Source organism: Borostomias antarcticus (genome assembly GCF_949987555.1).
Source record: "Borostomias antarcticus genome assembly, chromosome: 5".
NCBI lineage: Eukaryota > Metazoa > Chordata > Actinopteri > Stomiiformes > Stomiidae > Borostomias > Borostomias antarcticus.
The window spans coordinates 28,201,249-28,224,040 of NC_140238.1; the positions used below are offsets into that span (position 1 = coordinate 28,201,249).

General features: G+C 52.4%; 1 protein-coding gene across 4 annotated transcripts in view; it reads right to left on the reverse strand.

Moving 5' to 3' along the window:
* Positions 1–433: 433 nt before the first annotated feature.
* Positions 434–22,792, reverse strand: part of LOC311308960 (ubiquitin carboxyl-terminal hydrolase 22-like) — a 32,973-nt gene continuing 10,614 nt past the window's right edge. For 3 of the 4 annotated variants that reach the window (XM_084438066.1, XM_084438068.1, XM_084438067.1), the window contains 12 exons: positions 14,644–14,776; positions 12,711–12,824; positions 12,498–12,599; positions 10,187–10,353; positions 8,519–8,678; positions 7,414–7,519; positions 6,101–6,259; positions 3,840–3,966; positions 2,306–2,397; positions 1,787–1,849; positions 1,232–1,381; positions 434–1,039 (listed from right to left, as the gene is read on the reverse strand). In XM_084438066.1, the coding sequence (XP_084294192.1) occupies positions 997–1,039; positions 1,232–1,381; positions 1,787–1,849; positions 2,306–2,397; positions 3,840–3,966; positions 6,101–6,259; positions 7,414–7,519; positions 8,519–8,678; positions 10,187–10,353; positions 12,498–12,599; positions 12,711–12,824; positions 14,644–14,776 (1,416 nt within the window). In that variant the 3' untranslated portion in view covers positions 434–996. Of the gene's footprint in view, positions 1,040–1,231; positions 1,382–1,786; positions 1,850–2,305; positions 2,398–3,839; positions 3,967–6,100; positions 6,260–7,413; positions 7,520–8,518; positions 8,679–10,186; positions 10,354–12,497; positions 12,825–14,643; positions 14,777–22,792 lie in introns of all 4 variants that reach the window. The other variant, XM_084438065.1, reaches the window with a different exon arrangement.

Sequence of the window (22,792 nt, forward strand, 5' to 3'; positions counted from 1 at the left end):
CCATCGTCATTATACCGACAACATTTCTACAAGAGTAAAGAATAATACGCCCCAAAATGTCTTCAGGACCATGACAGCAAGGGACATGACTGCACTGCAACAAAAAAAAAGGAGAGAACATGGACACCGAAATAAACAGTAAACAATAATTCAATGAATTGCTAAAAAAATAGATATTCCCTCTGCCCACAACCAAGAAATAAGGAGAAGATGGTGGAACGTGGGCGTGTTCAGGTCCAATCCAAGTTCGCTTAGTTTCCATGGTAGCGCTTCCGCAGCAGCTAGCATGTATGGTGTCTCCGTTACCCCCACGTTTTTTTTTTCCTCTTTTAAAAAATAGATGTATACTAGATTCATACAGTATTTCATAACTAAATTCACAAATGATAAAAATCATAACCATATTATAAAAAAAAAAAAACGTTCTTGCAAAGTTTATAATACCATACTTAGTTTAGATATTTTTTTTTTTCCAATCTTTTTTTTTTGCATTCATTTCCATATGCATATGACAACACAGTCCTTCCTCCATCGTGACTTGATAAATGCTTGGTCAGTTGAAACAAGAGCACCATGGGGGAGAGAATAAAGGAAATCTTGAATACAATACTGTAGTAATTGTCCTCATGTGCCCACTCTACTGAACTGTCAATCATTCTCACTCAGGCTCCGCCCCTGCACCAGGAAGGGGAGGGGAGACTAGAGGGGGAGGCCCCGCCCAGGCCGCGCCCTGATGATTCTTCCTCCTCCTCCTCTTCCTCCGTTCAGTCAGGTCAAGTAGATGCCGCTAGCTCAGTGCTATGTTTGAACGTTTTGCATGGTTTCACAAGTCATGATTTGTGTGGACTCTCTGTTCCAGGCAGGGCAGCAGACTGGACGTCAGAGCTTCAGGTAGGTTTGTGTGTTCGTGTTTTCGTTTCTCTGTCCCCCCAGCACCGCGGGTACATCCTCTCGCGTCTCCAGTTGGAATTTCTCCACTGTCACGATCTGCCAAGGCTACTCATATTCGAGGAACTGCTTGTGATAGAATAAGAGATACCTGTGGAGAGAGAACAAGAAAAAAAGGCATTTGACTACAGAGTGCGTGTCTACATCTAGATACAGCGTGCATCTCGTCACTCGATGCGTTTTGTCTGTGTTGAACGTGGTGGGTTTAGACCCCCCAGGATGACTAGCGGATGGTGACCCTGATGTACGGACGGATGACTCAAACAGTCGTCCCCCTCCTCACCCCTCACTGTCCAGCACGTCCTTGATGGTGGCCTTGGTGATGATGGCGTCGTCACATTTGAACCACTGGTCCTTGTGCTGGCGGATGAAGCTCGTGTAGTGACCGCTCTCCAGTGTGCCCTGGTGGTTCACCACCGCAAACAAGGAATACCTGGAGACACACACACACACACACGCACACGCACGCACGCACACACACGCACAGTGAGTGGAGGAGTAACTTCCAGCAGTCTAGTAGGCCCGTACAAAGACAAGCCAGTGTTCTTCTACCTCTTATTAGGCACCTGGTAAATGTCCTGGAAAATAAAAGCCATTGCGAGAGCCTGAGCACTAAGCTGCTTTTAATGGGCTCGAAATCGATTTCATTCGGTACAGTCTCAGTAGGATACCTCTGGTCATTAGTGGCTGCTTATACGCTGCGATGGAAACAGTTAGGTAACAATCCTCCTAAAAAGGTCCGCAAGTCAGGGTTTTTGTAAGAACTGGACGACAGCTCACTGAATCAGCGGTGGTGACCTGTGGAAACGGAGTGAAATCGAAAGAAAGGGGTACTTACTTATTATCGTTGTTTAATACTTCTACTGTCTGCTGATACTGGCCGTTCATTCTGCTTTCTTTACTGCGGGACACACAGAAGCACTTCGGTTATGACCGGGACATCACTGCCTATTCACTACCAACACCACTAGGGGGCAGGCGCGTCCCGGCGCCGGGTTCCCCCTGGCTCTGAGTGGTGAGAGAGCCGAGAGCCGTCGTGAGCCCACTCAAGCGCCACTCCGAACGGCACTGACCGGACGCTGCGCTGAGGCGAAATGGGGCTATAACCTCACTGGGCTTGACCGGAGTGCGCCACACACAAACACACACACCCACGCACACTCAGAGACAGACGGACACACAAAGAAGAAAGCAAATGTCTGTACAAGGTATAAATGCTTCTCCCAGGTGTATTACTGGTCTGATACATCCGTTTGGTGCATCAAGAGGTGCACCTGGAGAAGCATGTATACAGTGTGTGGAGCGGTCGTTTCTTTAGCTCGTTGTTGTCGTCGTTCTTGGCGGCGTCGTAACCCACCTGGAGGCCATGAAGGGGGTCATGTCCAGCTCCAGTGGGAAGGACACGTAGGTAGTGATCTTTCTCCGCAACTTGGCAGAGTGTTCGAACCGCTAAACGCCCGGGGGGGGGGGGGGGGGGGGGGGGGGGGGGGTGAGGGAGAGAGGAGGAGAGAAAGCATTTAGAAAAAAAGAGGCCGGGAGGGCTAGGAAAAAAGCATTTAGAGCTGCTCTTCGTCCCCGTTTCATCGTATGCAAGTCAGGGATTAGAGCGTGGAGATAAGAGCCTTGTGTGGCCTGGCTTCTGTGAGCAGTTTTTTAAACTGTCACCACAGGGTACGGACAAGCATGGATCCCCCCTGGAGAAACGCCGCTATCATAACTCATTCCCATGAATATCATCAAAAGCTTATGCATGGCCCGGACGTGGCGTGGATAGGACTAAAAACATCTATGATGGAGGAGCCCTGTCCCTGTCTCTGTCCGTCTGGGGACATCAGCATGTCTGTGATAACGTGCTATTCCATACGTATATTCCATACGCATTTCATCATCGCCTCCGAGGATATGTTTTCAGTGGCATGCGTTTGTTGGTTTTTCAGCAGTTGGTTGGTTCTTTAACGCAAAAACGACTTGACCATTTCACAAATCTTTACCTTTTCCCCAAACCTCGGTGGAGGGGTGCAGCTGCGTGGGCCAAATTAGAACCCATTCCATTCTGGAGTGGATCCGAATCACTGGGCCAATCCACAAATTAAAACAAAACTTGCCCATTCACTTTCGGATTTAGACTCAGGAGTTTGATGCCGTGCAAACACTGTGCCTCCGGTGGTGTAGTGGGAAAACATAGGACTTTGGATACTGGAGAGCAGGGTTCGAATCCAGGCTGGACAGAGTAGTTTATAGTGTAGTAATGTATGTAGGAAGTGTAGTGTAGTGTTGAGGTAGAGGAAATAGAGAGGCTGTAGTAGACTAGATGTTGAATAATATTATGTATTTTGTATTAAATCATGTTTCATGTTCTTTCTTATGCTATAGTGACAGTGTTGTCATTTTTTAGTTATTAGTTTAGTTTGAGTTTATTTTTGTAAATTATGTTTATCGTTTAATATGTGTCAAGATCGATCTATTATTGAGGTATGATTGTACCCTACCCCTATTTAACTCTGACATCCTAGGGAGAAAGACAGGAGAGACCTTGCTGCTTTCTTATCCATCCATCACTGTCTGATTATTTTATCCACTTACACATTCAACAACTACACAAACTGATCTAACAGGCGCCAGTCCTCTGATTTGCGTTCACACATGACCACCTGTCAAACACCACTCCCAGTAACGCCACTGAAAAGCTTACTCTCCGAGGGTGCAAGTTGGCGATATTCATACTGAGGGGTGAGCTGAACCATTTCAACTCGACACCAACGGAATGCATTCACGGGGCGGAGGCCTGTGCTCTCTGGTTCAACACTGTAAACATCCTGTCGGTTCATATTAGAATGCAGCTGCCTCGTCGTCGCCCGGCCTCCTGTGATTGGTCGAGGCTGATCACTCACTTTGAGGTGAAAGCACGCCACGATGGGGAGCTTCTTCATCGTCAGCTGTTTGGTGGATTCTTGGTAACTATGGCAACCGCCGCATTTGATTTTGGCACTGCTTCCTAGATGCTCGGGCCGAGTGAACCTAAAGGGACAGGAATGACGAGAGAGAGAGGGAGTGGGAGAGAGAGAGAGAGATGGGGGGGGGGGGGTAGAGGAGGAGAAGAGCACAGGGAGAGATATAGAGGTAGAAGAGGAGAAGAGAGAGGAGGGGAAGAGCAGCGCAGGGGGGGGAGAAGAGGTGGAGGAGGAGGAGAAGAGAGAAAAAGGGGAAGAGCACAGTTAGAGATATGTAGAGGAGGTAGAGAGAGGTTGAGGTTGAGAAGGAAGTATGGGACAAAGTAGAACGCAAAACATCATTAATTCATTCATTATGTCTTGAGGTTCAAATGTCCAATAACATTTAACAAGCAGCTATGTTTCCATGATGACACGACTGAACATCGTGTGTGTGTGTGTGTGTGTGTGTGTTCTCTTCACTGGTGTTGTTGTTTTGATTTCTCAGACGAGGCCTGGTCATGGCTGTGGAACAGGGAGCAGAGCTCTGTCTGGGTGACCTGCTGAGGTAGCCACCGAAATCACTTGCAGTGAAAGTGCATCATTCATTTAGAAAAGCAATTTCGAAATGTCACCCTCATCTCCCAGTTTGCCGTTGAATGGGTCCTCCAGCCCGCATGGCTGTGGGGGTCAGTCAACCCAGGGAGCCGCTTACGAGGAGGGACGACAATCCCACAGATGGATAGCTACATGGCGTGCTGTATATGCATGCTCTTTTGGTTTTTGCTGTGCCGTTTCCTTTAGTTGTCCACAAAAGGCTTTGGCAACAACTACACACACGCACGGTATCTCTCTCTCTCACACACACACACACACACACACACACACACACACACACACACACACACACACACACACACACACACACACACACACACACACACACACACACACACACACACACACACACACACACACACACACACACACACACACACACACACACACACACACACACACACACACACACACACACACACACACACGACTTAGCCCTGTGCCTTTAAGAGATGTGCTGCAGCAACCAGGGTGTGAGTCTGCAGTAAGAGTAATGGAATGAGAGAGAGAGAGAGAGAGAGAGAGGAGAGAGAGATATGGAGAGATGGAGAGATGGAGAGAGAGAGAGAGAGAGGAGAGAGACGGAGATAGAGAGAGACGGAGAGAGAGAGAGAGAGAGAGAGACAGAAACGGAGAGAGAGAGAGAGCGATAGAGAGAGAGAGGAGAGGGATAGAGAGAGGTGTAAGTGAGGACACGGGGTAGAATATTAGGTGAAAGAAAGAGGAACCAGGGGGTGAGACGCTGCTCAGACAACCTTAGTCTGGAGAGAGAGATAGAGAGAGAAAGAGAGAGATAAAGAGAGAGAGAGAGAGATAGAGATGGGGAGAGAGAGATAAAAAGAGAGAGATGGGGAGATAGATAGAGAGAAAGAGAGAGATAGATAGAGAGAGAGATGGGGCAGAGAGAGAGAGATAGAGAGAGAAAGAGAGAGATGGGGAGATAGAGAGAGAGAGAGATGGGGAGATAGAGAGAGATGGGGAGATAGAGAGAGAGAGAAAGAGAGAGATGGGGAGAGAGATAAAGAGAGATAGATGGGGAGATAGAGAGAGAAAGAGAGAGAGAGATAGATAGAGAGAGAGAGAGATGGGGCAGAGAGAGAGAGAGAGAGAGAGAGATGGGAGATAGAGAGAGAGATGGGGAGATAGAGAGAGATAAAGAGAGAGAGAGATAAGGAAAGAGAGATGGGGAGAGAGAGAGATAAGGAAAGAGAGATGGGGAGAGAGAGAGATAAGGAAAGAGAGATGGGGAGATCGAGAGAGATAAGGAGAGAGGGAGAGAGAGAGAGAGAGAGAGATGGGGAGATAGAGGGATATGAGAGGGATATGAGCGGGTACCCGAGGAGACAGCAGGAGAGTGGGAGGTGGAGAGAGCGGAATGAGAGACGCCAAAGGACAGAAGCACCAGTATGGACGGAGACAAACAAAGGGACAGAAGGTAAGATTAGAAGGCCGTGGCAAGTCCCGCATTTGTGACCCCTGAAGAGAGAGACAGAGAGAGAGAGGGAGAGAGAGAGAGAGAGACAGCGGGAGGCGCACGGCAGAGCCAGGACAGACGGAGGGAGACGGGCGCGGTGGCGACGGTGGTGGCGGCGGCGGCGTCGTACCTCCGTAGGCAGTCTGTGAGCGTGGTGGCCCCCGAGGGGTGGCTCTCTCCGTTGACGGTGCCGCCGTCCCCCCCGGGGCTGAGGGGCCAGAAGGGCGTGGACGAGCCCGGCAGGTCCAGGCTGATGTCCCAGAACGGGTCTATCGTCGTGGACACGCCGCTGGCGACGAGAGAGGAGGATCCAATCAGAATGAGCGTGCGCGTCGTTTCCTGAGCACGACTGGCGAGAAGGGCCGAAGTGTGTGTGTGTGTGTGTGCGTGCATCTCTCTTGGTCATGTCATGGCAAAAGGATAGGCCGAGGGTTATATCATGCGTGAGCTGCGATCCCATACACACTTCTGTCTGTTTGGGATCATGCTAAGCCGAGTGTGTGTGCGATGTGCGCGCACAAAACACACTGCTGCTCCGTTCCGATTTGCAATTCGACCGAGGGTTCCGTCAGACGGAGCTACTTAAGGAATGTGTGACGCTGTCATCCGGCACCAGCGCTGGCCTAAGGGTTCCGAGAAACAGATGCGTTCAATGCAGCGTCTCTCACGCAAACGCACACTCGCATTAACATTCACACACACGCGCATGTACACTCCCGTCATACACATGCGCGCACACATACACATGCGCACACACGCACACGCGCACACACACCCCTATGCATTACAATTCTTTATTAGATGAGTCATTGTGCTGCAGTGCCTTCTCTGACCAGTAGGTGTCCACTGAGGCCGGAGGGACAGGTAGAGGAGCCGGCGCTCGCCCTGCTGTGTTTACTTCCATACAGAGGGACCCGTGTGGAGTCAGGCATGGCGGACCACCACGATAGCGTAGCGTAGCTCTGGCCTGCGAGAGGTTTCGACGCGCGGAAACCGCTTCAAGAGCTTCGAGCAGAGCTAGCCGGCGCATTAGGGGCTCTTGACTCCGTGCTCCTGCCTCCCGACCCGCCCCTCAGGGCAAAACACGAAAATGAATGGCGAATGATTAGCGTGACGCGTTAGCGAAGGCCGGCCGTGACGCGGCGCGGGTGGGAGGGGCCGGCGGCGTGCGGTGCGCCGGGGCGCGGCCGATGTGGTCTAGACAACCGCCTCCATTCCAGGCAGCTCCACAGGGAGCCTCTCAATTGGGGTGTGGGCTGGAGAGATGGCGGAGCCTGTGGCTAGCTGGCTCGCTCACTCCTTCACTCACTTAGGGATGGCCGTGCGTGTGTGCGTGTGTGTGCGGGCACGCTGATATTTTAGCAGCCGCGACGCATACGACCTATACCCTCAGTCTCTCCCTGTAACACGCGCGCACACACGCTCTCTGAGAGCAGCTCTTACTGGCAGACTTGACAGGTGACGTCCGACTGCAGGCCGCCGGTGAAGATTTGGTCGATGATGCAGTTACAGTGGTTCGGATTGTTGGCCTTCTTCCCGTTGTCCTCTCCTGGTGAGGAGAGAGAGACAGAGACAGAGAGAGAGACAGAGACAGACAGAGAATGAGAGAGAGACAGAGAGAGAGACAGAGACAGAGAGAGAGACAGAGACAGACAGAGAATGAGAGAGAGACAGAGACAGACAGAGAATGAGAGAGAGACAGAGAGAGAGACAGAGAATGAGAGAGAGAGAGAGAGAGAGACAGACAGAGACAGAGAGACAGACAGAGAGAGAGAGACAGAGACAGAATGAGAGAGAGACAGAAAGAGACAGAGAGAGAGAGAGACAGAGACACAGAGAGAGAGAGAGAGAGAGAGAGAGAGAGAGAGAGAGAGAGAGAGAGAGAGAGAGAATCACACGCTCGCTCCTCTCGGCAGGGCCAATCACAGGCCACCCTCACTGCCCGGGCCCCCTCTATGCGTCAGCTCTGTTGCCGTGGTGCCGCAGTGGGCGCATTACCATTCTGCGCGTCGAGCCCCGGCGTGCGGCTATTGTCAGTCACCTCTGGTGCCGTTCCGCCGAGGGGCGGACGACAGCGAGTCTCCCGGCGAAAGCTAGGTCTGGCATCATGGCAAACCGCCCCCCAACCCCCCCCCCCCCCTCCCTCCCCGGGGCCTCCCATCTCTCTCTCTCGTTGCGCGCACGCACGCGCGCACACACACACGCGTGCACGCGCGCGCGAACACACGCGTGCACGCGCGCGCGAACACACGCGTGCACGCGCACGCGCACGCACACCCATCCCCCTCTTCTCCTTCCTCTCCAGCTGGCTGAAAATCAATGATGCTCTGAGGATACACTTCCAGAAAGCACACACTTAAGATTTTCTAGTCTCATTTCTATGTTACATGATTTTTTATTTATTTATTTATATGACCATTCAACCCCCACCCCTCCAGCCCCCCCCCCCCCCCCCCATGAGCTCCGACGCCGTCGGTTGTCTACGGGGCCGACGGCGAGGTATCGGACCAGACCAGACCAGACCCGGGGGAGGGAGGGCGGGGCTTACGGGTGGTGTCGCCCTTGCAGTGCCGGTGCAGCACGTCCAGCGCGGCGATGAGGAACTCGTGGGCGTCCTGCTGCTCGTAGCCCGCTAGGTGGCGCGCGTGAGTCCACACCAGGTGCAGCAGGCGGAAGGGAATGTGTGGCGACCGGTGGCCCGAGTAGAACTGAGGAGAGAGAGAGAGAGAGAAAGAGAGAGACAGAGAGAGAGATACAGAGAGAGATACAGAGAGAGAGAGAGATTTTAGGTATGTTGTTAGGTATATATACCATAACGGCCATGTTGAGTACACTAACACTAGCCGCAAGCATCTTAAGGCATGAGAGTCCCTTATATTCACACAGGACACTTGTTTGAGTTCTCCAGCAGGACGGAGGGAGAGAGAAGGAGACAGAGAACAGGAGAGGGAGGGAGGGAGGGATGGAGAGAGAGAGAGAGAGAGAGAGAGGAGAGAGAGGCGTGAGAGGAGAAGAAGGGGCCCCATCTGACGGCGAGTCTCCAGGCTGTTATGGGGACTGTTTGAGCGAGACAGTCTGGGTTGGAGATGGAGAGAACCACACAGCTGGTAGAGGGTGATGACCTCTGCTCACACACACACACACACACACGCACACACACTCTTTGAGACTCTTCGGCCCTCCCGGCGCCGCTGGAAGCAGAACGACGCGACAAAGAGGTCAGGAGAGGAACGCGGCGACGGCAGCGCATCATTGGCCGAGAGGAGAGGAGAACTGGGCGGGGAGGCGGAGTCAGGGCCCGGCAAAGGGGGCGGCGGGCCAGAGGGAGGGAGCGACGCGACCGGGAGAGGGGCGTCGGCCGGGGGAGGAGAGGGCGGGACCGGCCAGATGACGTGGGTCTCGACTGAAGTGCGCGTTAGGAGGCGAGCGGCCGGTCAGCTCTGTAGCCCGACGGTTCAGCAAGGGCTCCGCCGGAGTTCCACTTATCGCGGATGAGTCAACCCCGTTAAAACATAACACGCCATCTGTGGGCCTATATATACCAGACGCTGAGAGAAAGAGAGAGAGAGGAAGTGGGAGAGACGGCGTGAAAGTTGAGAGTGCGAGCGAGAGAGAGAGCGAGGGAACAGGAGGGAGTGGGAGTGGGAGAGAGAGAGAGAGAGACGGAAAAGAGCAGACAGGCACCTGAGTAAGAGTTACGCAAGATCCGAGGGCGATGAGTTTTATTGCGCGAGAGAGAGAGAGAGAGAGAGAGAGAGACAGAGACAGAGAGAGAGAGAGACAGAAGACAAGGCTGTCAGAGATGAGCATTTCACTCCCACACCAGAACGCACATACCGCAAACACGCACACGCTGGAACACATGCGCACACTCTTCCACTGACGAACGGGAGAGGAGCCGGAGCATTCTTCGTGTTTCGGCTGAGGGGAGCTCTGTTTCGTTCTATTCATTCGGGGCATTTTTTCCCTCCCTCCTCCAAAGTGGGCCACAATCTCTTTAGGTGTATGTGCACACGCACACACAGTAACACACAGTGACACACACAGTAACACACACACACACACACACACACACAGTGACGCAAACACACACAGTGACACACATACACACACTCCATTCTCACAACCACTCTCACACACTTACGCCTCACATTCACTCCCTCTCGTGCACACACACACACACACACACACACACACACGCGCGCGGGGGTCTTACCTCCTGAAAGAGTTGGGACATCTCACACACCAGACAGGAGTTTGATTGCATCTCGCACTTGTGTCTGTCGGACAGGAAGAAGTCGCGCAGCAGGGGGGTGTGGGTGAGGGCCTGGACGATGCAGTTCATGAAGCACGTGTTGCCCAGGTTGATCAAGCCTCGTAAACCTGGAACGATAGGGGGGTGAGAGAGAGAGAGAGAGAGAGAGAGAGAGAGAGAGAGAGAGAGAGAGGGGGGAAAGGTTGAACAGGGAGAGGGATTCTCTTCGCACTGTGTGTATCCTGCAGTGCGGACGTGAACATCGGCGGAACACACACTCGCTCGCTCACAGCCACAGCTCTGCCGCGAGTCGGGCCAAACTGCTCATTAGCAATTCACCAGGGCCCGGAGGGAGAGCAGATGAGTCAGCAGCAGCTACCCACGACTCTGTCTCTCTGTTCAGACACGGAGAGAGAGAGAGGGAGAGAGAGAGAGAGAGAGAGAGAGAGAGAGAGAGAGAGAGAGAGATCACACGCTCGCTCTGCTCGACACCAGAGAGAGAGAGAGAGAGAGAGAGAGAGAGAGAGAGAGAGAGAGAGAGAGAGAGAGAGAGAGAGAGAGATGGTGACTTCAGCCAGCAAGCTGAGGAGATGGTTGGGGTTGGGCGCCGAGCTGAGCTGGGAGCTGAGGTCCTGTACTGAGTGGTTCCAGGAGTAGCAGGTGGGCGAGCCAGCACGGTTCTGGGCAGGGTCCAGTAGAGAGAGAGAGAGGCTGGGCTCAGCCAGAGCTTAAACGCTCCGGACTGGACCTGGTCCACACAGCACAGCACCCGGGCCCCAAGCAGCTGCTAACCCTCTAAGCCAGTCTGTTACAGTGCCGAGAGAGAGAGAGGGAGAAAGATGGGAGAGAGAGAGAGAGAGAGAGAGAGAGAGAGAGATGGGAGAGAGAGAGAAAGAGAGAGATGGAGGGAGAGAGACAGAGATGGGAGAGAGAGAGAGATGGAGGGAGGGAGACAGAGAGATGAGAGAGCGAGAGAGAAATGGATGGAGACCGAGAGAGATCGAGGGAGAGAGGGAGAGAGAGAGAGAGAGAGAGAAAGATAGAGGGAGATGGAGAAAGAGAGAGAAATATGGGGGGGCGAGAGAGAAAGATGAGAGAGAGAGGGAGAGAGAGAGAGAGAGAGCGAGAGAGAGAACAGAAAGAAAGGAAGAGCCTGCCCTAGTGAGGACCGGCCCCTGAAGGAACAGTGTGTTCCGTCTCTCCCAGTGGGCAGCCAGTGGGCCGGCGCGTCATGTTCATCGCTCCAATTGACCTTTGGTGACCTACTTAAATGCATGAGTAATCCTGGACTACAGAGTACAGCCGACACCCCACAGGCACCGTCTCTTAACCTCTAAACACACACACGCACACGATCATGCAGAGCACACACACACACACACACACACACACACACACACACACACACACACACACACACACACACACACACACACACACACACAGACAGACACACACACACACACACACACAGACAGACACACACACACACCTATGAACAGGTGCACATACACAATCACGCGGACACACAGTAGTTTGTAACAATGACGTGTGGCGTGCCGGCCTCTGTGTGTGAGGGGAGGGGAGGGGAGCAGTCATGCCAAATTGTGTCTGGGGGGGCGATGTGCTGGTCTGTTGTTGCTATACCAAAGTGACGCGCTCGCATTCCTGTTTTGTTTGCCTCGGAATCGCCACCGATTACTGGACTAGCAATAAAAATGCCAGTGAAATTTGAGTTTGTCTAAATATGTCCATGGAGAAAAAAATAAAATCGCCACTGATTACTGGACTAGCAATAAAAATGCCAGTGAAATTTGAGTTTGTCTTAGCTAAATATGTCCATGGAGAAAAAAATAAATCAACAGATATCTTAGTTACAACAAGATTGAGCTAGCGAGGCAGTATGTGTTTATATGCGTGGTATTTATTCCGTTTGGGGATCCCGTGATGTTATAAAGCAGCCGGAGCCAACACTAGTAATGCTTTGGGGAGATTGTGGGATTCCCAAACTGAAAAAAAGTAGATTGGTGTGGTTATAAACACGGGGGAATAACCGGCCATTGACCCGCCATTCAGATGGGACTTACAGTAGGAGCAAAAACACACTTCCCCATTCATTCTCTATGGCGTCCGGTTCAGATATCCGTATCTCAGGCTCTGTGTGTGTGTGTGTGTGTGTGTGTGTGTGTGTGTGTGTGGGGAGGGTATAATGGACTAAACGGCTAATTGCTGATCGTGTGCTCCAAGGTATCAGAGCCGTCATTAGTCCTACCTATGGTGCAGTTTGTAGTGATTTTCCTCCGCTTTGGGTTGTGTCGTAGCAGCTCCAGCTCGCGCTTCGTAGGCTCCCACGTTGTGTATTTCTCACCTATGCCTGGAGACACACACACACACACACGCAGAGGAGACATGAAGCAGCCTTTCCGCATTAGCGGCAACACAGGACGTTGCATGGGGAGGGGCTTTATTGGACGATACTCATTACCTTGCAGCTTCCAGGCCTTCCTCTGTTCTTCTTTGGCAATCTGCTCCATGTCTTTGTCGTATATGTAGTCTTGACATACAAAACAATATATTCCACCGTACAATAAGTCTATCGCTGGAAGGGGGGAGAGGGGAGGGAGAGAGTTACAGTAATTAGAAATGGATTTTCCGGCAGCAGAACGACACCTTTGGTTTTTATTTCCTGTGTGGCCTCATCCTGGTTCCGGGCCGCCTGGAGACGATACTCTCTCTGAGCGGCTCGCTCCGTTCTTGATTCGCACTATTGATCTGGACTTCGTCTCCCCAAGTCATCGCCTTGTATTGAACAATTACCACAGATGGGAGGGGCGCCATTAATGTAATAACAGGTGGTGTGTGTGTGTGTGTGTGTACCAGTCTGTGTCTCCATCCTCACCACTGCTCTTTCAAAGCCCCCCTCCCCCCCATGTTCTCAAACTCCAAGGCAACAATACCTGGGTCCTGTTGCCGTGACAACCTATTTTTAGTCCGAAAAGACCCTCGCTTGTTCTGATACTAGAGCCAAGTTGAATGACAAGGGAACGCAAACCAGGGTACGCCGCAGGCATCAACGCACGCACGCACGCACGCACGCACGCACACGACCATACCTATAAGCTAGAAGTCTTGCAGCATAACTGGCTGTGTGACTGAGAACATAATAAGACATAACATGAAAGTGACTGTCCCTTCATGTGAAGTCTCTTAAGGGATGAGTGGCTGGCCTGGTACACTGGTAAATCTCTCTCTTCTCTCCTCTCCCTCTTCTCTCTCTCTCTCTCTTCTCTCTCTCTCTCCCTTCTCTCTCTCCCTTCTCTCTCTCTCTTCTCTCTCTTTCTTCTCTCTCTCTCTCTCTCTCTCTCCCCCAGTCTGGGGGAATGGTAGGAAGGGGGGGGGGGGGGGGTAGAAAGGAAGTTCATCTGTGGCCATCTGAGAGGGAGAGACAGAAAGAGAGGGAGATCAAGAAAGAGAGAGAAAGCGATATCAAGAGAGAGAGACAGAGAGAGAAATAGAGATAGAGACAGAGAAACAGAGAGAGAGAGAAATAGAGATGGAGACAGAGAGAAACAGAGAGAGAGAGACAGACAGAGATAGAGAGGGAGAAAGAGAGAGACCACTGGTGAGGATCTGAGGTTGTGTGACACCGCTGGCGGAGAAACAAGAGGCACACACACACGTGATGAAGAGAGAGGGAGGATGACGAGGAGGAGGAGGAAAGGATGGAGAGAAGGATGAGACGATTTCAAAAAGAGGGATGAGGCGATGACTGAGGAGGAGGAAAAGACGGAGGGAAGGATGAGCAGACGATCGGGAGGAGAGGGATGAGGAGGGGAGGCAAGGATGACAAAAATGGGTGGATGAGGCGGCGAGCACAGAGGGAGGGGAAGACGACATAAGAGGCCACGACATAGGAGAGGGAGACGAGGAGTGAAGGAATCCGCAGACCTGTGTGTGTGTGTGTGTGTGTGTGTGTGTGTGTGTGTGTGTGTGTGTGTGTGTGCACGCGGTGGCAGAGAAGCAGAGGTAGGGAGGCTCCAGTGGAAGCCCCTAACCTAATTAACACTGTAGACACTCCAGAGGGCTGGGAGAAACTTATACAGACAGACAAGACGCCCACTGTGTGTGTGTGTGTGTGTGTGTGTGTGTGTGTGTGTGTGTGTGTGTGTGTGTGTGTGTGTGTGTGTGTGTGTGTGTGCAATACAAAGCCCCTAAATCTTAACCCACGCCACCCTTTAAATCCCGTCACGCCCCTGCGAGAAGCTTAGCACCCCCCCCCACCCCCTCATTGCTATACTACAGGAACAATATCCAAACCCCAGGGTCACCCCCCCCCCCCCCCAGGGTCACCCCCCACCAGTGTCACCCCCCCCCAGGGTAACCCTCCCCTAGTATTTAAACCCGCGGGGGCGTCTCACCCAGGTTGTGCCGTTTGTTCTTGGCGTGCTCGTGGATGTGCTTCTTGGTGAAGCAGCCGAAGAAGACGCAGTAGAGGCAGGAGTGGAGGCGGTTCAGGTGGGCGCCGCACATGTGACAGATGCACGACTTGGCCTGCAGGGGGGGGGGGCAGGGGGACGAGGAGCAGGAGGGAGAGGACGGGAGAGGGGAGAGGAAAAGGGAGGGAGGAGAGAGAGAGAGAGTCAGTAAAAACAGAATCCACAATGACACCCTGGTGTGAAGTGATGCACGCCAGCACAGCTCCCTGCCGAGTTGGACGCGCTCATCCCCTACAGCCACGTGACCAGATCAGACACCGCGGGGGGGGGGGGGGGGGGGGGGGAGGGGCTGGTGGTGGTCTCACTCGGCCTATCATTAGTTTTCACACTGACAGAGCGGCAGGCGTAGGGAAGCCTAGGCCCTTTACCAAACCCCATGTGGTCGGAGGCAAAGAGGAATGGTCTGCTTCAACGCGCCGAATACTGCGCACACACGCGCGCGCGCCGAGACCATGTCCGTGATTGGATTTCACGCATGGTGTGTCCGCCAGGGAGGGAGGGAGGGAGGGAGGGAGAGAGAGAGAGGGAGGGAGAGAGGAGGGAGAGACGGAGGAAGGGAGGGAAGGAGTGAGGGACGGAGGGAGGGAGGGAATGAAGGAGGGAGAGAAGGAGGGAGGGAAAGAGGGAGGGAGAAAGGGAGGGGGAGAAGGAGGGAGGGAGGGAGAGAGAGAGAGAGAGGGACGGAGGGAGTGTGTCTGACGCCCACTGACAGCAGCCTGAGGAGACAGTGCGTATAATTTGCTCAAATACGGTGCTGGGGGGTCTGGTGACTGAGGGATGAGAGAGGATATGGTGCAGCCCTAGCATGGAGGGAGAGAGCGGCAGTGTACAAACACCCAAGACACAGTCTGAGGTTTTCCTTGGAATGAAAGAGGGAAGAGGCGTGTGAGAGGAATAGACAAAGAGAGAGAGAGAGGGAGAGAGAGAGAGAGACAGAGAGAGAGACAGAGAGAGAGACAGAGAGAGAGAGAGAGAATAGGCCGCAGACAGAGGAGAGGCGTCTCTAAGGAAGAACCAGGGTCACAGTACGCATTCCTGGAGAGGAATGTGATATGGTGTTGGTGATGTGTGTGTGTGTGGTGTGTGTGTGTGTGTGTGTGTGTGTGTGTGTGCGTGTGTGTGTGCATGTGTGTGTGTGTGCATGTGTGTGTGTGCGCACGCATGTAATAATTACATGATACAGGAAGCTACAAAAGCACTGCAGTCATCAACGCTACTAAATAACACCCCACTACAAAAACACCCTCCCCCCTCTTTCAGACTGAGGCTGTCCAACCCAGACAGACAAGAGGGCCTGACGGGCACTCAGGCTAATGGATGCAGACAGGGACCGGGCCCCAGGGCCGGGCTGGGCCGGGCCAGGCCGGAGACCTGCTACGGCTGGACAGTCTGGCTGCAGACACGCCCGTTCCCGGTGGGCTAGCCTTAACCACCGAGCAGCCTGGGTGGGGGTCCCGGCCGGCCCGCTGGGTTTAAGATGGCGCTGTCTGGGGAACAGGGGTGGGGTCCAAGCCCTGGACTGTGTGATAAAAGTGTCCTGGGCAAATCCCATAGTCGCCCGAGAGGCAGACTGTAGCAGATACACTAGACTAGAGAAGACTGCCTGCCTGGAGGGAGAGGGGGAGGCAGACGGACAGAGAGAGAAAGAGAGTGTGTGTGTGTGTGTGTGAGAAAGAGAGAGGTCTAACCAAAGCACATCAGAGTGCAGACTCGTCACCATGACTGGGCAGATAGATGGAGAGGGAGAGAGAGAGAGAGAGTTGAAAAGAGAAGCACGGAATAGGACGACCATAGCTCACGACAGCCATCCCTTTAGGCAGCACCCACGCCTTTTTTCAAACTGTGTGGAAAAGTTCTGTCCACTCACACACTCTCTCTCTCTCTCACACACACACACACACACACACACACACACACACACACACACACACACACACACACACACACACACACACACACACACACACACACACACACACACACACACACACACACACACACACACACACACACACACACACTAATATCACCTGACATGAACCCCACAACCCCGGGTATCACAGGAACACCTACAAAAGCTAGTAACCATCTGGTGCACAGGGACACAATGGGACAACCCGACACCATTCTCACAACATGGAGCGCTATTGTACTTATACAGTCAGTTTCACCCTCTCAGTTTCACATCCCTGTGTGTGTGTGTGTGTGTGTGTGATTCGGTGTGACACACCATGTGGTTAGTGGGAGCACAAGGAAATATTCACAGTGAATCATTGGCCAGATCCCCAGCAAGAGGCCTCTTGTAAATCCTATAGCATACTGTCTATGTGGCACTGAGGGAGGGTGTTCCTCCTAGACTAGCGTTGCTCCGCCTCGCTACAGAAAACCACCATCTCAACCTTTCACTCCATCTCAATCTTTCACTCCAATATCTTCCTTTTTTATTTTTTTTACATAGCTTAGGCCTGCGCACGTTGTTAAGGGGTTATTATAGTTATTTGTGCCAGCCAAAGAATATGTTAATGGAAGGAAAACGCACTCATATCTATGGTGCTGCTGGGCATCAGAGGCACAGCCCGCTCTGTAGCTCCGCTGGTGACCAGCAGGGGGAGTGGCGAGAAAGAGAAGCAGCTGGAACAGCCCTCTCCACTCCTCCACTCCTCTCCAGTCTCCTCAGAGTCCTGAGTAATTCTGCGACCAGACAGCCCCTCTCTGCTGAATATAGACGGTAGCGCAGGCGGGGGGGTGATGGGAGGCAATTTAAGCGCACCCCTTCACACAGAATGACAGTGACAGGCGGGCGCTAAGGCCGCGCCGGACAGCCTATCAGAACGTGGATAGGAAATGCATAGAGGTCGCTGTCCCTTCTGACCGTATAGCATGTGCAGAATGCGGCCGCGATATTTTTGAAAGCAAACCGACTCTGTTGCTCTCGTCGGGCGAGCGGACGTCCCGGCTCGTCCGGGAGAAGTTGGGCTCCTCCGAGCTTTTGATCCGGCGAATGGAATGTGTACACGAGGGATAGGGGCGTGTCCTCGCAGCTGCCCGTCAACGGACGGTTCCCATAGATGATGGATTGGAATCGATACGGATAAATAAGCACAGCTGAGTCATGCTCGCTGATGTGAAGCAGACCCCGTCTCACACACACACACAAACATACACACACACGCACGCACATACACACGCACACCACCGACACAGAGACAGACAGAGACGTACATTATTTAATTGCGCGCCCTACATCATGGACACAGACACCCATGATCGGATAAGTAGATGAGGATGATACTGATAGACTGATAGACGACGGATAGTAAATTGCCAGTTTAGGAAGCTTTAAATGTCTAGCTGAGTACCTAGGACTGGAATGAGGAACTGATTAGCATTGATAAGATACTGTAAGGACAAGCGATTACAAGAATTCCAATGTACCTGTGACACATGGCAAATAAACGTTCTATTCAGACAGACAGACAGGCAGGCAGAGACAGACAGACAGGCAGGCAGAGACAGACAGACAGGGCTGTTTTGGCTGGGCATGGGGTGGCTGGGGGATTGTGATGACAGTGCAGGACATGGGACATTCAGAGCAGCAGACACTAAGCTCTGTTTTCATTCAGTCTGGCCTGGGTGGGCGGGGCTTCCAGCAGGATGAATGGGTGCTGAGAGAGAGAGAGAGAGAGAGAGAGAGAGAGAGAGAGAGAGAGAGAGAGAGAGAGAGAGAGAGGGAGAGAGAGAGAGGGAGAGAGAGGGAGAGAGAGGGAGAGAGAGGGAGAGAGAGCTATACATAGACGAGAGACAGACAAAGAGAGGGAGAGAGAGATGAAGAGACGGGCTATACAGAGAGAGGAGAGGGAGAGAGTGAAAGTCAACACACACACACACACACACACACACACAGGCCAGGCCCACAGACCTAATATTAGAGACCTGCAGTCCCCCTCCACATCACCATCATCATTCCAGGCCTCTCCTCTGGTTCTGTGTTTTGGCGCTGGCCTCTCTCAGCAATCTCCTGCATTGCACCAGGGCTCCAGTCAAAAACAAGAGGGTCTGCCAGCGCCGCACCCACTACCCCACCCTGCGCCCTCTTGCCTGGGTGTAAAAATCTATCCTCCGACCCCCCCTCCTCTCTCACCCCCACCACACCTCTCTGTTTCCCAGGCTCTGTATTCCTCAATGTCAGCACTCCTCTCTCCCTCCCTCCCTCTCCCTCCCTCTCTCTCTCTCCCCAGGCGTTTGATGTCCTATTAGATCAGGTATTGATCAGCCGCTGGCCCCCGTGACTGAAACAAGTGTAGTGCAGGTACTGTAGCCGGGCTAGTGGGCTGCTCTGCTCAGCCCCGAGAGAGAGACACAGGTGGAGAGAAAGAGAGAGGTGGACAGAGAGGTGGAGAGAGAGAGAGAGAGAGGTTGGCAGAGAGGTGGAGAGAGAGAGAGAGAGAGAGAGGTGGAGAGAAAGAGACAAAGAGGTTGAGCATCAGCAGGAACCTGCATCTCCAAAATAGCGCTATACAAGTCCAATACAGCTCTACATAACTCCGACACAGCTGTTTATACAACGGGTAGTTCCGACCTCGCGATCTGATTGGTTAAGAGGCGTTGTATATTCACGATATACCACGGGCAAAGCCTCTTTACCGTTCTGTGTGAAATATTACTGCGCCAATTATTACTGGAAACATCCAATGTAAATTTTGAGTTGTTCCATCCGTCCTGTAGCCTACCGCTCTGGTTTATCGTCAGCGCTTTTGCAACTCGCAGTTGCACAGCAAAGGTAGGTTACACTTCGTTCATGGCTAGCTAGGTTGGTCAGGAGGATTATTTTGGTCGCTATGGCTCACTGTTCGTCGCTTTGAAACTCCATAGCGACGTGATAGTTTTACGAGCTACCTTTCTTGGCGGAGTTCAGTAAAATCGATATTGAGACACTGAAATAGTCGGTATTTATAAATGTTTCCCGATGATATAACTCCAGTATAGCTCTATATAACTCCAGTATAACTCCAGTATAGCGCTATATAACGCTATATAACTCCAGTATAGCGCTATATAACTCCAGTATAGCGCTTTATAACTCCAGTATAACTCCAGTATAGCGCTTTATAACTCCAGTATAACTCCAGTATAGCGCTATATAACTCCAGTATAGCTCCAGTATAGCTCTATATAACTCCAGTATAACTCTATATAACTCCAGTATAACTCCAGTATAGCTCTATATAACTCCAGTATAACTCCAGTATAGCTCTATATAACTCCAGTATAGCTCCAGTATAGCTCTATATAACTCCAGTATAACTCCAGTATAGCGCTTTATAACTCCAGTATAACTCCAGTATAGCGCTATATAACTCCAGTATAACTCCAGTATAGCGCTATATAACTCCAGTATAACTCCAGTATAGCGCTTTATAACTCCAGTATAACTCCAGTATAGCGCTATATAACTCCAGTATAGCGCTATATAACTCCAGTATAACTCCAGTATAGCGCTATATAACTCCAGTATAACTCCAGTATAGCTCTATATAACTCCAGTATAGCTCCAGTATAGCTCTATATAACTCCAGTATAGCTCTATATAACTCCAGTATAGCTCTATATAACTCCAGTATAGCTCTATATAACTCCAGTATAGCTCTATATAACTCCAGTATAACTCCAGTATAGCGCTATATAACTCCAGTATAACTCCAGTATAGCTCTATATAACTCCAGTATAGCTCTATATAACTCCAGTATAACTCCAGTATAGCGCTATATAACTCCAGTATAGCGCTATATAACTCCAGTATAACTCCAGTATAGAGCTATATAACTCCAGTATAGCGCTATATAACTCCAGTATAGCTCGACTATAAACCTACACAGACACTCATCTAACCTAGGCTATGAGGTCCAGTCTCACGCACGCACGCACGCACACACACACGCACAGTGAATGCTGAAGTGGGCGCTGCTCACATCCTCTGTCATCGTCCAGGCTAATATATTCATCCAAACCAACCTGGCGGTGTCATCGGGTGAGCGATGTGGACAGAGCCCTGGCCGCGCTGAGCACGCTCACACTGATCTCTCTCACACGCACGCACACACGCACGCACGCACGCACACGCACGCCAGGAAGGCCAGACCATTGCTAGGGCAGTGACTCACCACACTGCTTTCACACTGCTTCACATGCAATAACCCCATAATGTGTCTCAGACATGGCACGCACGCACGCACGCAGACACACACACACACACCTCTCACTGAACAACCATACAGTAAGCTCACAGCATGCTCAAACTCGACACACACACAGACACACACAGACACAGACACACACTCCTGTCTTCTCGCCTCCTGTTCTATATTTAACAGCGGAGAGGGGGGTGGATGCAGAGCAGAGATGAAGCCAGGCAGAGAGGAAGAGGAAGAGAGGAGGTAGAGGAAGAGAGGAGGTAGAGGAAGAGAGGGGGTAGAGGAAGAGAGGAGGAACAGGAGGAGGAAGAGGAAGAGAGGAGGAAGAGAGGAGGTAGAGGAAGAGAGGAGGAAGAGAGGAGGAAGAGGTAGAGGAAGAGGTAGAGGCTGAGGCTGGGAGAAGGAAGAGGAGGAGGCTGAGGCAGGAAGAGGATGCTGCTGGATGTTGCTGCTGCTGCTGATGAGGCTCCAGCGCCGTGCGGGGTGGGGCTGACTCCCGGGGCCAGATGACGACACCCCCCACCCCCCACCTCACCCCCGTGCCTAACGCCTGGCTCGTCAGTCTGACTAAGCAGCACAGTCTCTCTCTCTCTCTCTCCAATTCTCCACTGCAAGTCCTCCTCCCCAACACACCCACCACAGATGCTGGTAACCTTCCGCCCTGCGGGGGGCAGGAGAGAGGAGAAACGGGAGAACATGTTCACCATGGCCCCATACTGTCCATCACACACACACACACACACGCACGCACGCACACGCACACACGCACACACGCACACAAACACACACGCACACACACACACACACACACACACACCCAGGAGGCGTGTCCCTACAGGCCTAGCCAGAGAAGAGAAGCCACACTAGCTACAGACCGGGGGGGTGGGGGGACATAATGGGATGAATGGATGGTAAATGGACTGCACTTATGTAGAGCTTTTATCCAAAGCACTTCAAAATGGTCTCTTATTCACCCATTCACACACCAATGGTGGCAGCTGCTGTGCAAGGTCTTGCCCAAGGACACTTCGACATGTGGACGGGAGGAGCCGGGATGCGAACCGCCGACCCTACGGTCCACTCTACCTCCTAATCCACAGCCCCCCCCCCCCCCCCCCCCCCCAATGGATGGATGGATGGATGAGTGGATGGTGGATGGATGGATGGGCTCACAGCGGGAGCAGCGGTGTGCAGAGCTGCTTAGAGAGACGCTTTGATGCTGCAACGATCAAACAGCAGTTGATCCTCCTGCGACTCTCATGGCTGGCTGTGATGGGGATGGGTGTAGCCTGTGATGCGCGTGGGTGATGAAAAGGGTGTGTGTGTGTGTGTGTGGTGTGTGTGTGTGCGTCAGAGAGCACCCAAAGCAGTGGAGTCGTCTCATTAAGGGAGAACTCTACATATTGGGAGGGGTAGTCGGGGAGAGGCTGCCACTGCACTACTAGCTACCACAAGCTAGGCCAATTAGGCTACACACAGTAAGCCCGGGTAAACAGACATGCCCTAAATCTGACACAACCAATCACGTGAGCCCTGAATCTGAAACAACCAATCATGTGAGCTGACTGCGCGTTCCGCCTCCCCACCCTTAAATCGTACAGCCGGTATGGGTTGGTTGCCGTGGAAAACCGCGGGCCTGCGCCAGAACGCATGGCTGGCGTGCGACAGTCAGCCGGGCGCGGCGGCGAGCCTGTGAAAGGTCAGGAATAGGAGACGGTCGACACCAGACCTACATTTATCCAATTCATCTGGGGGGCGGAAACTAACTCCAGCCTGAAACCCAAGGCTACACAAACAACAACAACAACAATGACGACAACAACCCAAATATTCTCTCTGGCTGTGGGGATGGTGGCAGAGGGCAGTGACAGCAGTAGAC